General features: G+C 44.8%; 1 protein-coding gene across 1 annotated transcript in view; it reads left to right on the forward strand.

Moving 5' to 3' along the window:
• Positions 1-17,509, forward strand: part of ZNF827 (zinc finger protein 827) — a 230,581-nt gene that overhangs the window by 96,962 nt on the left and 116,110 nt on the right. Inside the window, exon 2 of the mRNA XM_030191673.1 lies at positions 16,174-17,184. Coding sequence (XP_030047533.1) covers positions 16,174-17,184 — 1,011 coding nt within the window. The remainder of the gene's footprint in view (positions 1-16,173; positions 17,185-17,509) is intronic.

Consider the following 17,509-nt stretch of genomic DNA (forward strand, 5'->3'; position numbering starts at 1 on the left):
TTTCTGCAGTTGGTATTGACCGTTTTGTCTCAAAAATCATTAGCTAAGACCTCATGGTGATGTAACAGGATCCTAAGGTTCATAAAATACTGAGGGGTTGATAGAAGGGTTTAAGCAGGCAGAAGACACTCCTGCCTGGTTAAACCCTGCTGAGCTGGTTGGCTGACAGTATTTGGCAGTAGATGTAGGAGAGGGAAACCAAAGGACACTCGCACAGAAGCAGAGAACAAAAGCACAAGGAGCCTTCAAGACAGGGGCATCAACTCAAATTTACTGAACAGACCCTAACAAAAGCATAAGGAGCCTTCAAGACAGGGCAGGGGGCGTCAACTCAGATTTATTCGACAAGGTACCTCATGAAAGACTACAGAGGAAATTGGAGGGTCATGGGATAGGAGGAAATGTCCTATTGTGGATTAAAAACTGGTTGAAGGATAGGAAACAGAGAGTGGGGTTAAATGGGCAGTATTCACAATGGAGAAGGGTAGTTAGTGGGGTTCCTCAGGGGTCTGTGCTAGGATCGCTGCTTTTTAATATATTTATAAATGATTTAGAGATGGGAGTAACTAGCGAGGTACTTAAATTTGCTAATGACACAAAGTTATTCAAAGTCGTTAATTCGCGACAGGATTGTGAAAAATTACAGAAGGACCTTACAAGACTGGGAGACTGGGCGGCTAAATGGCAGATGACGTTTAATGTGAGCAAGTGCAAGGTGATGCATGTGGGGAAAAAAGAACCCAAATTATAGCTACGTCATTCAAGGTTCCACGTTAGGAGCTATGGACCAAGAAAGGGATCTAGGTGTCATCGTCGATAATACACTGAAACCTTCTGCTCAGTGTGCTGCTGTGGCTCGGAAAGCAAATAGAATGTTGGGTATTATTAGGAAAGGTATGGAAAACAGGTGTGAGGATGTTATAATGCCGTTATATCGCTCCATGGTGCAACCGCACCTTGAGTATTATGTTCAATTCTGGTCACCGCATCTCAAGAAAGATATAGTGGAATTGGAAAAGGTGCAACGAAGGGCAACTAAAATGATAGCGGGGATGGGACAACTTCCCTATGAAGAAAGATTAAGGAGGCTAGGGCTTTTCAGCTTGGAGAAGAGAGGGCTGAGGGGAGACATGAGAGAGGTATATAAAATAATGAGTGGAGTGGAACAGGTGGATGTGAAGCGTCTGTTCACGCTTTCCAAAAATACTAGGACTAGGGGGCATGTGATGAAACTACAGTGTAGTAAATTTAAAACAAATCGGAGAAAAGTTTTCTTCACCCAACGCGTAATTAAACTATGGAATTCGTTGCCGGAGAACGTGGTGAAGGCGGTTAGCTTAGCAGAGTTTTAAAAAGGGTTAGACGGTTTCCTAAAGGACAAGTCCATAAACCACTACTAAATGGACTTGAGAAAAAGCCACAATTCCGGGAATAACATGTATAGAATGTTTGTACATTTGGGAAGCTTGCCAGGTGCCCTTGACCTGGATTGGCCGCTGTCATGGACAGGATGCTGGGCTCGATGGAACCTTGGTCTTTTCCCAGTGTGGCATTACTTATGTACTTATGTACCCTAACAAATGCACAAGGAGCCTTCAAGACAGGGGGCGTCAACTTAATCTTATCGGACACCCCCTGTCTTGAAGGCTCCTCATGCTTTTGGGTCTATCAGTATCTGGCAGCATTTAACCGGATCGGGCAGCTGAATATCTCCATTAACTGGCCATTCCCATAGGCGCCCGGTATAAGAGGCTTGGGGAGGCTATGCCTCCCCAGCCACAGCAGGATGGATCAGCTGTTTCTATAGAAATGCTAAATAGTATTAGTAGTAGTTCTCCTGCAAGTCCTGCTGCTCTGGGATAGCAGCAGCTGCAGTGAAAGTCGTCTCTAGCCTTGTGTATAACCAGTTGTAATTTGATCATCTTACTGCTGGGAGAGCAGAGCAGGGGAGGGGGGTTGGCTGGAGGTGTCCTGGGTTGCCAGAGAGATATTTAACTAGGATCATGAATTCCCGGCTGCACATGAGCAATTCACACCAAAGAGACTTGCACTGACCACTGAAATTTTAAAAGTGCTAAAAATAAGTTTTAAAGTATATTTTGCATTAAATCTAATTGCAGAATTTAGGTGCTAGGAAGTGGGATTGGTATGCTATGTACTCAAATTTGCTCAAGCCATATGCAAATTAGTCCGTTTTTGGGAGGTTCTCATTTGCATATTTATGGGTAAAAATTGTTGGAAATGTTTACAGCCTTAATGTTAGGGCATGGCTCTGATCAAAAATGTGAACTTTGATCCAAAAATGAAGGGTTTAGCTAGTGGTTTTGACTAAAAATTCCCATTAGAGTGTCTGTATGTTAATCTGCATTCAAATAGAGCTCTCTGATTGGATGAGCAGCTCCTGTTAGAAAATCTGCCCGGGAACAGAGAGGAGAGAATCAATGGGTGGGTGTGGATGGCTGGAGGGGGGGGGGCAGGGGAGAGGAGAGAATCAATGGGTGGGTATGGATGGCTGGAGGGGGGGCAGGGGAGCGAGGACAAGAAATAAAGAAGAAAGGCAGAAAGTAAAGAAATAAATGGAAAGGAAGCCCTGGAAACGGAGGACAGATAGCAGCAGAATTGGATACTGGGCCAGCATGATCAGAAAAACAAAGTCACCAGACAACAAAGGTAGAAAAGATGATTTTATTTTCATTATAGTGTTTGGAATATGTCCACTTTGAGAATCAGGTGTTCAACATTAAATGTTTATATTTATTTACTTATGTATGGCATTTTATCCCACATTTAACATGAATTAGGATGTTTTGTGGCTCTACATGAGAATTGTGATATTATGATCCTTGTTTCATATTGTTGACGGTCTGCATTTTCTGTATGGGTGGTATATTGGTGTATTAGGTTCTGCCCAGTGTAATATGTATGGTACAGTAAGGTTCTGAGTGTGTTTTTGCACAAAGTTGTGCATAGTGTTTTGTAGTTACGATTGTGGTTAGTATATGCTTTGAGCAACCACTTTATTCTTTGACATATGATACATATCTTAATATCTAAATTTAATAAAAGGTATTAATTGGAACTTTTTATTTATTTATTTTTTCTGTGTGTTATCAGACAATTATGGATTTAAGCTCCACCCCTGGCCCCACCCCTAACCCCGCCCCCTTTAGCCTCCCCAAACAGTTGGGCCACTGACCGCCTATGGCCATTCCCTAACTGGCTAGGTTAGGAGCTGACTGGGGGTGGAGCTTAGGAGCTGACTGGGGGTGGAGCTTATGAGTGGTCCAGGGGTGGAGCTTGGGCGGAGTCAGCACTTAGCCAGTTAATGGTGATATTCCGTCTGTGAACTGGCTAAGCAAGCATGTAAAGTTAGGACAGCAAAACAGCTGTCCTAAGTTTAGGCAGTGAGTCAACTGGGCACCAGTCTGAATATCAGCTGGTGCCCAGTTAACTTCTGGGTCAGCTCTCATACCCAGATATTCAATGCTGGCAGCCACGCATGCCCCAGCATTGAATATCCATGGTTAGGTCAGCCTGCAGCTAGAAGTGGCTTTCAAGCTTCTTACCACTGCGGGCTGAATATTACCCCCTGAAATCTGCTATTTCCTCTTTGCTGGGAGACTGCTTCCCTAGAATTGTTGTCTTCCTCTCCAAACGAAAAAATTATTTTGCGTTCTCTGGCAGGGCCCTATCCACAGGAAGCTGTCTTGTCTTTTTACAGCTTAACATTGTCTTTGGTGATGGCAGTGATGGGTCTTATTTCTCATCTCTAACCACTAGGCTACACTCTTGGGCCAGGAATGTAAATTATATGCTTGGAATAAATGGCATGAACTTCCAATGTAGCACACACTTCTCAATAGCAGACTCATCATTTGACTGTTATTGAGAATACTGTACTATGAATGTGATTTTTGCAATGCTCAGAAACGGTGTGTAAATTATGGTATTGCAAACTCTACTCCTCGTCTCCACCCCCCCCCCCAAAAAAAAAAAAGAAACCCAAAGACCAGGCCTTTATTTTCCACTCATGTTTACCACGGAGCTCAAATTGCTTGCTGTTGCCAGCTAAGTTGGAATGTCAAATACACAAGGGGTAAGATGCCATCTCAGCAAATAAGGATTAACTTTTCACTCTTCACAGATAAAACCTCGTGCAGCTATTTCATACTACAGAGGGCTTAAGCGACTGAGTTCGGTATAACTTTTGTTACACAAATTCACATGCCTGCCATTCTTGAGTTCCCTACAGCAACATAAGGGGCCATCTGCGTTAACACCACCTGTGATGCTGGACTTTCCTGCCGTGGAGCTGCCAGCTGTATTAAAAACCCAGTTGAAGCCGTCCTTTGTTCCAGCACCAGGGCCTTCGCACTGGCTTTCTGCCACTCCAGAGCAAGTTTTTAAGGCTGGGTCGGAGCAGCAACTGTTGCTGTCAGAGCCAAGGCCATGGCTGTGACACAGGTTCATTTGAGGCACCACATGCAGCCTGTCGCCTGCATGGTAATTTTTTTTTTTCTCAGTTTTTAGCTCCACTGAACGGGAAGAAAAGCTGATAAGCCTAACTTAAGAATGCACAGCACTTGAGTGCAGTACTGTAGCTCAGAAATAAAGATGTAGTTGTTTAAATGTATTTATTTATTTATCACCTGTCGCTTCTTCCTCTATAACATCAGCAAAATTCGCCCCTTCCTCTCCGAGCACACCACCCGAACTATCATCCACTCTCTCATTACCTCTCGCCTTGACTACTGCAACCTACTCCTCACCGGCCTCCCACGTAGCCATCTACTCCCCCTTCAGTCCATCCAGAACTCTGCCGCACGTCTTATCTTCCGCCTTAACCGATATACTCATATCACCCCTCTCCTCAAGTCACTTCACTGGCTTCCGATCAGATACCGCATACAGTTCAAGCTTCTCTTACTCGCCTACAAATGCACTCGATCTGCGGCCCCTCCGTACCTCTCTACCCTCATCTCCCCTTACGTCCCTACCCGTAACCTCCGCTCTCAAGACAAATCCCTCCTTTCAGTACCCTTCTCCACCACCTCCAACTCCAGGCTCCGTCCCTTCTATCTCGCCTCACCCCATGCCTGGAACAAACTCCCTGAGCCCATACGCCATGCCCCCTCCCTACCCGTCTTCAAATCAATGCTCAAAGCCCACCTCTTCAATGTCGCCTTTGGCTCCTAATCACTACACCTCTTCTCAGAAAACTTATCTACCCCAACTTGACATTTCGTCCTTTAGATTGTAAGCTCTTCCGAGCAGGGACCGTCCTTAATTGTTAATTTGTACAGCGCTGCGTAACCCTAGTAGCGCTCTAGAAATGTTAAGTAGTAGTAGTAGTAGTACTTGAGTGCAGTACTGTAGCTCAGAAATAAAGATGTAGTTGTTTAAATTTATTTATTTATTTATCACATTTATACCCCACATTTTCCCACATGTTTGCAGGCTCAATGTGGCTTACAATAAACCGAAAAGGCTATCGCCAGTCCAGTAGTTATACAATTACAATATATTGTGGAAATCAGAGAGGATAGATAGAACAAGATAAGAAGGGGAAAGGGGGAAAGGTAAGAGAGTCCAAAATGGTCCATTTATATTCTGTCTTGATGGACTTTATGGTTTATGTTGGATCCCGGTGGTAGGCCTTCCCGAATAGGCTGGTCTTGAGTAAATTCCTGAAGTTGAGATGGTTTCGAGTAGTTTTGACAGCTTTAGGCAGTGCATTCCATAATTGGGTGCTGATAAAGGAAAAGGAGGAGGCGTAGGTGGATTTATATTTGAGGCCGTTGCAGGTAGGATAATGGAGATTGAGGAATGAACGGGAGGTGCTTGATGTATTCCTGGCTGGAAGATTGATTAAGACAGTCATGTATCCTGGGGCTTCTCAGGATTTAGGGAGGGGGCAATTGAAAGGTTTATTCTGCCAAGTCCATATTAGTTGCATTGGACTCAGAGGGCTTTGGAAATAAGACCTTCAATTATTAAGGTGCATTGCGGCTCGAATATGCATTATTTGCCCCTTAACACATATTAAAGGACCATAATGCACATATTTTTGTAACTCATATTAATGTGAGGTATCATGGGCTACACAGCAATTAAATGCTTTGTATATGCTAGATTTGGTTGACCTGCCACCCAGAAACAGATCCAGTTCCTCCCGATCTTATTTAAAGCTTCACTATCCGGATTGCATTGGCCTCAAATACAAATCTACATATGCTTCCAACTTTCCTTTCTTGGGAACTCAACGGTGGAATGCTTTACCCAAATTAGTAAAATCAACTCGGAATTGTCTAAAATTTAGAAAATTATTAAAGTCCATCCTGTTCAAAAAGGTTTTATTCTCCAGATGCAACATAATCAGATCAACTTGGCTTCTAATAACTCAGAGACACTAAAACCTTATATTTTCTTTACTATCCTGTTGTTTATCATAATGCCAACTTTGTTAATATTTTACTGTTAGTACTATATAAATATACTATTTGTACTGTAGTCCTACCAGTGGCGTAGCCAAGGGTGGGCTTGGGTGGGCCCAGGCCCACCCACTTTGGGTTCAGGCCCACCCAGTAGTAGCATACCTATGATGTGGTTGGCAGGGATCCCCAAGCCCCACCAGCTGAAAACTCCCAACAAGTGTCCCTCCTGCATACCTTGTAAGTAGCAGATCTTCGCCTGCAGTGAGCAGTGACGTACATACTGCTCGCACCGGCCCCACAGCCTTCCCTCTGATGTATTTCTGCCTAGGCGGAACAGGAAGTTGCATCAGAGGGAAGGGTGTGGGGCCAACATGAGCAGTGTGTATTAGTTGCTGCTCGTTGCTGGTGAAAATCTGCTATTTAAAAGGTATGTGGGAGAGGGAGGATGTTTGAGACACCCTATGGCATGCAGGTGAGAGGAGAGACCAAATCACCTGTGGGATGGGGCGAGGTTCTTCTGCCCACCCATCTTGGGCCCAGGCCCACCCAAAATTGGGTGTCTGGCTACGCCCCTGAGTCCTACTACAGCTTTTGTAAGCCACATTGAGCCTACAACTAGTGGGATAATGTGGGGTATAAATGCATTAAATAAATAAAAATTAAATGCAAACATGGAAAACAGCTGATTACTAGCTCAGCATACGATGAACACTGCAAGCTGCATTATTCTTGGGGAGGGAAAAAACACAGTGCCAGTTTTTGGCAGTATTTATCCGTCCCAGGAGCAAAGGGCCAGCACTCAAAATCAGCAACTGCACTCCACCTCCTTCCCTCCCAGTCCTACCCTTAATCCTTGATGTGTAGTTGGGTGGTCTCACGGCAGCTGAAGTTGACATTTTATTAAAGCATCTCCTGCTGCCGCCAATGGGATGTACAAAGGGTGGGAGCTGTGGGTGAGGCTGGCGTTGCTATAGGCGGGCTGAGGGCGTGCCTTAAATGTCCCGCTGGCCCTCTTGGAAGCTCTGTAACCATTAGGCTTACTCCTGTGTGCTAACTGCAGTGTGCAGACTAGGGTTACCGTATTTATGGAGACCAAAAAAAGAGGACACGAAAAACAAAATGCTGCTCCACCCCCAGCTGCACAGTCATCTTGACCCCTCAGGAAAGCCAGATTCTATAAGCAGTGAAAATACTGGTAAAAGTAACAGAAATGCATTTTCTTCCATAGTTTGCTAAATACAAAATTAGAAAAGATGTTTAATTTCCAAAAAAGCAAACATCCGTGAACAGCATGCCCCCCTCTCCTCTCCATCCCCTTCTATCCATGTGCGGCATTTCCTCCTTTTCCCTTCCCTCTTCCCTGCATGTACATCATGTTCTCCTCTCCTATCCCTTCCCTCCTATGCGTGAGCAGCTGCCCTCTTCTCACCCTCCCATCCATGAGCAGCTTGCCCTCTTCTCTCCCTCCCCTCCCCTCTCGGGTCTACCTTGTAGCCCTGGTGATCTAGTGGCCTCTTCGGGTCAGGAAAGAACCCTATTCTTTCTTTCCTGCTGCCACTGACCTCCCTGCTCTGCTGCTTCTTAAAAATAGCTGCCGAGACTTCAAGCAGTTGCCTTGCAAGACTTCCACTTGAAGTCTCAGCAGCCATTTTCAAGAAGTGGCAGTGGCGGGGAGGTCAGCGTCAGCAGGCAGGAAAGAGTGGAGTTCTTTCCTGCTCCAAAGCGGCCATTAGACCACCAGGGTGTGCTACAGTAGGCTGAGGAGGGGGGCAGAAGGCAAGCCTGTCTGTCCGCCCACCCACCAACCCGTTAGCCAGCCTGTCAGCCCAGAAACCCAGACAAATGGACTGGTGGGGAAAAAAAACATGTCCAAACCCCCGATAGTCCCTTGAACCAAAGTTAAGATTAAGAGGAGATCTAGGTGGTTCTTTTCAGTGAAATCTCGAGACGAGGTCACAGGAAGGTCTGTTTTTTGTTGTTGTTTTTTTAATGATGGATGGGGGTACTTTTACCCTATTTTTCCTAGTAATGCTTAAGGTGGCTTATCAGAATAATTAATTCCAGTGCTTTTTTTTGTGCCAGTACGCGCCGGTACGGCGTACCGCACCTTTTCATTTGAGGTCCCGCTCCCGTCCATTCTTGCTCCATTTAATTATTGCCGGTCGCGGTTCTCCTCTCTCACCTGCCCTCCCCTCCCCTCCATGCCAGCAATTCTCTCTCCCCTGCCCTCCATGTCCGGCATGTCCCCTCTCTCCCCTGCCCTCCCCTCCCCTCTCCAAGTCGTGACGAGAACCGGCCGGCAGTGAAGACAGCGGTACTCACTGAGGCAGGCACGCAGATGCAGGGCACAAGCAGGTTCGTCTCCTCTGAGCTCGTGTTGTTTCCCTCTCAGCGCGTCCCGCCCTCGAAGGCGGGACACGCTGAGAGGGAAGCAACGCGAGCTCAGAGGAGATGAACCTGCTTGAGCCCTGCGTCTGCGTGCCTGCCTCAGTGAGTACCGCTGTCTTCACTGCCAGCCGGTTCGTCGCGACTTGGAGAGGGGAGGGCAGAGGAGAGAGGGGACATGGAGGGCAAAGGAGGGGAGAGAGAATTGCTGGCATGGAGGGGAGGGCAGGGGGGAGAGGAGACGTGCTGGACATGGGCAGGGGAGGGAGGAGAATTGCTGGGCATGGGTGAGGGGAAGGCAGGGGAGGGAGGCAATATGCTGGGCATAGAGGGGAGATAGAGAAGTGCTGGACATGGAGGGGAGGGCAGGGAGAGAGGATACATGCTGGACATGGGCAGGGGAGAGAGGAGAATCACTGGGCATGGCATGGGTGGCTGGAGGGGAGCAGGGGGAGAGGAGGGTTGCTGGACATGGGTGGATGGAGAGGAGGGCAGGGGGAGAGAAGAAATGCTGGACATGGATGGAGGCGAGGGAAGAGAATGAGGAAGGAGATAAGATGAGGGAAAAGGAAGAGAGGAGAAAAACTGCACATGGATATAGAAAATAGGCAGAAGCTGGATCCACTGGACAGTCAAGTCTGCGGAGGACCCAGCTTTTACATACGGATGTAGGGCAAGAAATGAAGAAGAAAGGCGGAAAGTAAAGAACTAAATGGAAAGGAAGCACTGGAAACGGAGTTAAGAGGACAGATAGCAGCAGAATCAGATACTGAGCCAGCATGATCAGAAAAACAAAGTCACCAGACAACAAAGGTAGAAAAAATCATTTTATTTTCATTTTTGTGTCTGGAAAATGTCCAATTTGAGAATTTACATCTGCTATCTTATTTTGCACTGGGTATACTGGAGCTGTAACAGCTTACAGAAATTATTTATAATGAAAAAAAAAATCACATTATTTTTTCTCCTATACTAGTGTAATATTTTCAATGATGTCTGTTTATATGTGCTATGGCTGGTATAAGGGGTGTGGCAAATGTGGGTGTGGTTATAATAGGGGTGGAGTCATATGTGGTCACTGCGCCCAAAAAAGCACTGATTAATTCTGATTTCTTTCTTGAAAGAGCTCACAATCTTAAGCAGGCATCTGAGACAACAGGAGATGAAGTAACTTGCCCTGAGTGACAAGGAGTATCAGCTGAGAACCAAGGAATCTACAGGTCATGTCCACTTCTAAGTACTATAGAGCTTCAGAGCTACCCTGTTCCAGAAGGGAGATTTTAAGCCAGTCCTGGATTTCCACCAACCACATCCTGTTGCATTATGGGACCTGCAGCATTGATTTCAATCGGTAGAATCAGGGACTACAAATACCACACTGCTGTGGGATGTAAGTTTAAAACCAGGCCTGGCCAAAAGGACTTCCTCCTGGAACTGGGTAACTTGGTAACTCTGCTACTAGGCCACTCTTTCAACTTATCAGAATATTTGCCAGATATATGTGTACTAGCCATTCAGCCCGTAAAAACGGGCTAGTATAGGAGGGGGGGGGTTGAAAGGCCCCCCCACCCCACCGCCGAGTTCGCCGCTGCCGCTCCCCCTCCGAGTTCGTCCCCCCCCCGGAGCCGTCGCCATCGCCACCCACCTTCCACCCGGTCGGGCCCTTGCTCCGCTATTGAAACAGCGAAGGCACGCAGCACATAGCTCTACTGCTGAGCTGCCGTGGCCTTCCTTCTTCTCTGCCTGTGTCCCGCCCTCGTGTGACGTAACGTCATCGAGGGCGGGACACAGGCAGAGAAGAAGAAGGAAGGCCGACGGCAGCTCAGCAGAGCTGTGTGCTGCGTGGCCTCGCTGTTTCAATAGCGAAGCGAGGGCCCGACCGGGTGGAAGGTGGGTGGCGGTGGCAGCAGCGACTCCGGGTGGGGGGAGCGTTAGCGACGGCGGTGTCCCTCGCAAATGCACAGTAGAGACCCTCTCTATTCCACCCTCATCATCACGTATTGACACGGGGGCGGGGCAGAGAGGGTCTCTACTGCGCATTTGCGAGTGAGTACGACACTCGCCATTTATATATATTGATATATAGCATCTAAGAAGAAGTAGTTGAAATTGTAGTTTGGCTGTTTTTAAACACCAATCCCATTTGTGACTCTTGGTGTTCCTAGAGGCTCTGTTGTGCATTCTTCAAAACAGTAGGATGGCTATAAGATTTTTAACTTGTAATTTTGGTTGGATTTTTATACTCTGGCAAATAGATAAGGTAGGCACTTGAGCTACATTGTAATAGGTTGTAGGCTTTAACAGGGTCAGTGACCCCCAACAGTAAGAAGGTTCAGCTATGCGATAACAGTTATGAAATCACTAGCTGTGTAACAAAGCTTCTGAGAATGGATATTGCACAGGTATAGAGGCAGTGGAGTCTGTCATTAGACAGCACCAGTAATGGCTGGGAGCTAGAGGCTAATGATACTTTAATGTGGCCCAGCCTGAGACCGATTCACCATTAATTGCTGTTAATTAAAAAAAAAAAAGCATAGATTTAAAAAAAAAAAAAAGGAACATTAAATAATGATTCTCTTGACATTGATCTGCAAAATATGGTTATCATGGGCCTTTTTAAAAAGAAATCTTATTTGTGTAATTAAGGCACAGCCCATATGTGTGTAGACTGAGTTATCACACTTGTGGGATTGGATGCAACCAGTAATTTAACAAAATGCATTATACAGAAAAGAGCTAAGCACATAACCACATAGAAAAATAACCGAGTTAAAACAATTTTTATGGATTTTTGTCTTGTGTGTTTTCTGACTAGGTCCTATAATACCAATAGCCTCAACAAACGTTCAGACTGCAGTCTGAAGGTGTCTGTCACTAGCAAAATATAAGACGTGCCATGCTGGATCAAATTAATGATCCATCAGGCCCAGGGTTCAGTCCCTGACAGGGCCAGTTCAGCACATCTGGAAGTTTCTATCAAATCCCAAATAGGAAAGTTCATTTCATGCTGCTGTCTTGCCCAAGCAGGAGGAGAATGCAAGCTAAGACTAACTAAATAATAGACTTGCCTTCTAGAAACTTGTCCACATCTTATTTTTAAACTCGGAACATTATTTGCCTTGCCCAAATTTTATGGCAGCAAATTTCATATTATGCTTTGACTGGGGAAAAATGCTTGGTGAGGACTGTGATGTTGCCCATTGCAACATCTGCCCAAAGATTGCTCCTTATTGAGATGGAGTGGAGGAGTGGCCTAGTGGTTAGAGTGGTGGACTTTGGTCCTGGGGAACTAAGGAACTGAGTTTGATTCCCACTTCAGGCACAGGCAGCTCCTTCTGACTCTGGGCAAGTCACTTAACCCTCCATTGCCCCATGTAAGCTGCATTGAGCCTACCATGAGTGGGAAAGCGCAGGGTACAAATGTAACAAAAATAAAATAGATACTATTGGAGATTCTACATGGAATGTTGCTACTATTGAGATTGTGTTGCTACTATTGGAGATTCTACATGGAATGTTGCTATATATTGGAGATTCTACATGGAATGTTGCTATTCCACTAGCAACATTCCATGTAGAAGGCTGCGCAGGCTTCTGTTTCTGTGAGTCTGACGTCCTGCACGTACGTGCAGGACATCAGACTCACAGAAGCAGAAGCCTGCGCGGCCACATTGGTGATCTGCAAGGGCCGACTTCTACATGGAATGTTGCTAGTGGAATAGCAACATTCCATGTAGAATCTCAAATAGTAGCAACAGTGGAGGAGTGGCCTAGTGGTTAGGGTGGTGGACTTTGGTCCTGGGGAACTGAGGAACTGAGTTTGATTCCCACTTCAGGCACAGGCAGCTCCTTGTGATTCTGGGCAAGTCACTTAACCCTCCATTGCCCCATGTAAGCCGCATTGAGCCTGCCATGAGTGGGAAAGCGCAGGGTACAAATGTAACATAAATTAAATAAATAAATAAATTAGCACTAAGATTCTGGATGTAATTGCCCAGTGAACAAAAGATGAGGTCATCAGCGAAGATGACTGGCATGGTTTACTGATGATCTACTCCTTTTAAAACTAGAAAGAAAATGGTGTAGAACACTGTCTGAGGAAGCAAGTCTAGTTGGAGAAGAACTATACAAATGGCATCTCAAACACTCAAAACAAATTTCACATCTCTATTCGGAGAGGAAAAACCTTATTAAGAGAATTATATCAAATTCTCTTAATGTATTTATTTTTTATTTATTGCATTTGTATTCCACATTCCCCCACCTATTTGCAGGCTCAATGTGGCTTACATAGATTTGATAACATTGTCATAGCTGGATATCAGATACAGTTAGTTATGTGTAGCGGTTAAGGAAGGGAAGAAGGAAGAGAGTTGTTAAGGTAGTTATAGAGGGTGTATGATCATAATTGAGTGGACTTAGTGAGGTTATAGGTTTTCATTGTAGGCCTTGTTGAAGAAGTATGTTTTCAGAGATTTTCGAAACATGGTTGTTTCTTTGATTGCTTTTAGGTCTGTAGGTAATGCATTCCATATCTGCGTGCTCATGTAAGAGAAGGTAGTGGCGTGCATCAGCTTGTATTTAAGTCCTTTGCAGCTGGGGTAGTGCAGGTTGAGAAATTTGCGGGATGATCTTGTGGCGTTTCTGGGAGGTAGGTCCACGTGGTTTAGCATATAGATTGGGGCGTCTGCATGAATGATTTTATGTACGCTCGTGCAGATCTTGAATGCAATGTGCTCCTTAAGTGGAAGCCAGTGAAGTTTCTCTCTTATGGGTTTTGCGCTTTCATATTTGGTTTTTCCAACTATGAGTCTGGGCAGTTTGGAGTTTTTTGATTGTCTGTTCTTTGCACCCGGCATATAGTGCGTTGCAGTAGTCCAAATGGCTTATTACCATTGATTGTACCAGGGTACGGAAGATGTGTCTCGGGAAGAAAGGTTTTACTCTTTTAAGTTTCCACATGGTGTAGAACATCTTTTTCGTCGTGTTTTTCAATTAATAAATTGACAACAACTTCACATTTATTGGAGGAAAATACTACGCCATCTTCCGATGACCTAGCTAAAAACAAAGAAAACAGATCTTCTCTAAAGTATCATAAATTGATTACATTGGAATTCTTCAACCACAGCCCCTTGGGTGGGATAATATCTGATAGAGATTGGTCATCTTTTTTTCTACTCCAACTTTGGTTGAATTAGGTCCTCTTCTAAGAAAACAAGTTTCATTGTATTGTGTCCCTAGATAGCTGCCCTAACATCCTATTAAAATGCCTCATGTGTTTTGTTAAAATACTTAAATTCATGCCTTGAGAACATCTTTGACACCAGGTTCTTTTGTAGAGGAGATAGGCAGTGGCGTAGCCACAGGTGGGCTGCGGCCCACCCACTTAGAGCTCAGGCCCACCCAACAGTTACACATGTTTAGCGGTAGCTGGTGGGGATCTCAAGCTCCGCCAGCTGAAGACTTCCCCCCGATGGTAACGAAAATGCTACTTTCCATGATACCGGCACCTGTGCATGCTCAGTTTTCAGTGCATGCCTGCTGCAGACTGCCAAGGTGGAAAGAAGCATTTTCCTGCCAGCTGAGCTATATTTTTGGTGTTGTTTGGGGGGGAGGGGGAGAGAGAACCCTTGGTGCCCACCCAAAATCTGTTGTCTGGCTACGCCCCTGGAGATGGGTAAAATAGTTTTCACTCCCTATACCAAAAAATCCTAGCTTGTCACTTACTGATGTATCTATCGTTCTATTGCAAAGCAACTAATGGAATTTCTTGAGACTTCCAAGTTCTCAATCTGGTTTTAGAAGTCATGTTAGCAGTAAAACAGTAGTAGAGACTTTATTATTGGCTGTTGCTAGGCAGGAAATAAGCATAGGCTGAAGGTTCTTTATCATGCATTTCAATATGTCGGCAGCTTTTGATTAGTGAATCATGATGATACGTTATTGCTACTATTGGATTTTTATGGAATAGGTGGTGTGGGTCTTGGTTTAGAGGTTTTTTGAAAAATAGATTGCTTCACGTTAAGAAAGCAAATCATTTTTCCTTCTCTTGGACCCCCAGTGTGAAGTCCTGCAGGGATCTCCTGTTCTCCTATTTTGTTTAATGTTTCAGTGTCTCAGGGCCCCTTTTACTAAGCCGCGTTGGCGCCTACGCGCCCAATGCGTGGTAGATTGGAGTTACCGCCCAGTTACGGCGTAGCCTTTGCGGTAATTTCATTTTTGGCATGCGTCCGCTACCAGCGTCTGAAAAATATTTCTTATTTTCTGGCGCGCGTCTGGCATCTGATGCGCGTAGGTCATTACCGCCCAAATTCTTTACCGCTAGGTCTATGGCTGGCGGTAAGGTCTCAGACCCAAAATGGACGCTCGGCAATTTTGATTTTGCTTCAGGTCCATTTTCGGCAAAAACCCCAAAAAGGCCTTTTTTACAGGTGCGCTGAAAAATGATTCTGTTTTTGTGCCCAAAACCCGCACCTACACTACTGCAGGCCATTTTTCAGTGCGCCTTTGTAAAAGGACCCCTCAATTAGCTATCAACTTTCTACAGCTGGCTTTCGAATGTGTATAATATATATATATATTACAAGTCAATTGCGAGGGATCTAAAGCTGCTCTTCACTTCTTGACTTTTTCCCAACATATAACAAGTCTATTTCTTTTCCATGGGATTTTTTTTTGCTAATATACCATTTATGTACTAATTGTTTTTTGCAGTATGTACTACATTTAAAGAAGCAGGCATAAGACCTAACTATAAGTTCACAACAACCACAAATGGGTAATATCACTAATCTCCTCTTCCCTATCTCTGTCACCATCATCTCAATGAGACAGCTAAGTGTGGACAGTGACTGCTTGCAAAGGAGAGATTGTAATATCTGACAAGACTGGGGAACTGGGGTCAGCCCAGGGGACTTGATCTATAAAGAGTGTAATCCAGTTCTGGGTCTGTGAGAAAGTAATCTGATATTTTATTCTGTTACATGTTTTTTTTTATTCTTTGAATTTTTGTTTTTTAATTTTGATTATGTTTTGTGTCCTAATTTATGTATTTTTTATGCCATATACCACACTGTGAGATATCACAGCTTATAAATCCTATTAAATGAAATGAAATGTCAGTGCTGGATGAAAGGAAGAAACCAGTGAAAGACTATGGAGATAGAAAAAAAGTTGTCTGGTAGATTATGCAAATTTTTCTTTTGTGTATAATTTAGTTGCATTTTAAAATACTATAAATGCACTTTTCTTGCTTTGTTTCTGCAGTAGATTGTCTGCCTTGAACTTGTCTGAGCAATAAAATTTAACTTTTTACTTAAAGGTTTTTTTTGTACTATTGTTCCCCCTGCAGATGGTAATAGACAGGAGGAAGTGGGAAGTGAACTTAGTGAAGAGGAAAACTGGTTTGCAAATACCTCTGGAACACCATCATCGGAAGCATCTTATGGAGAGGTTCAGGAGAACTTTCAGTTATCTCTTGAAGACAGAACCCAAGAAACATCCACATCCCCAGACACCTCTTTGGGAAGTACAACCCCCAGCAATAATACAGAGCTGGGAACAACTGAAAGTGAGTCTCTAAAGGACACGCTTCAGTGTAAAATTCGCCTTTCACCTGCTGTATCCCCTCTGGATGAAGATGATTCTTCTAGTACCGCCAAGTCATTGAGCAGTAACCTGAGACGTCTCCTCGAAGGTGGTTCCCTCAAACTGGACACAGATATCCCTGCAAATGGCAGGGGAGGGTCTCCGGTCAACCTGGACTCCGATGTTTCCTTTTCACCATCATCTCACCATGCTCAGCAGCTAAGTGTTCTGGCTAGAAAGCTTGCTGAAAAGCAGGACCAAAGTGACCAGTACAAGAGTAGCACCAGTAACCGGTTTATATGGAACCAAGGCAAATGGCTAGAAAACTCCACCACTGGCTGCAGCTTGTCACCGGATTCAGCTATTCTGAAACTGAAAGCTGCAGCCAATGCTGTTCTTCAGGACAAATCGCATCCAAGGACTGCGGAGACCCTGAGATTCGAAACGTTCCTGTCACCTTTCAATTCGCAGTCGGCCAGCTCCACCCTAGCAGCTTTGTCCAAGAAAGTTAGTGAGAGGAGTCAGACCTCTGGACAGGAGCATCCGCCTCTAGCCAGTTCTTTCATTTCTCTGGCTTCCATGACCTCTTCCGCTGCTTTACTCAAAGAGGTCGCTGCAAGGGCTGCTGGGAGTCTGTTGGCCGAGAAGAAAAAGGCCCCAATGGGAGAAGATCCGCTTCTAGAAAAGAAGCAGGAGAGGGTAGCTACGCCACAGTCCTTGGAATTACTGTTACTTCCAACACACAAAGGAAGAGTTTCCAAACCTAGCAATTCAGGTATGCATCATCTTATTTTATTTATTTATTTATTTATTTGCATTTGTATCCCACATTTTCCCACCTATTTGCGGGCTCATTGTGGCTTACAATATGTTATAAATGATGGAAGTACAATTATTTGAAGTACAATTATGGGTTACATTGTGATGAGTTATGTAAGACAGAGTAAATTCAGGATGTCATTAGGGGATAGAACAGTGGGATATAACAGTGGTGAGTTGAGAGGGGGACAAAACAGTATCGAGGGAACATGGAGGTCTGACAGTTTGTCTGTGGGTAGGGTTAAAGAGTGGTGAGAGCGCAGGAGAAGAGATTACAGAGA

The sequence above is a fragment of the Microcaecilia unicolor genome, chromosome 2 (genome assembly GCF_901765095.1).
Source record: "Microcaecilia unicolor chromosome 2, aMicUni1.1, whole genome shotgun sequence".
Lineage (NCBI taxonomy): Eukaryota > Metazoa > Chordata > Amphibia > Gymnophiona > Siphonopidae > Microcaecilia > Microcaecilia unicolor.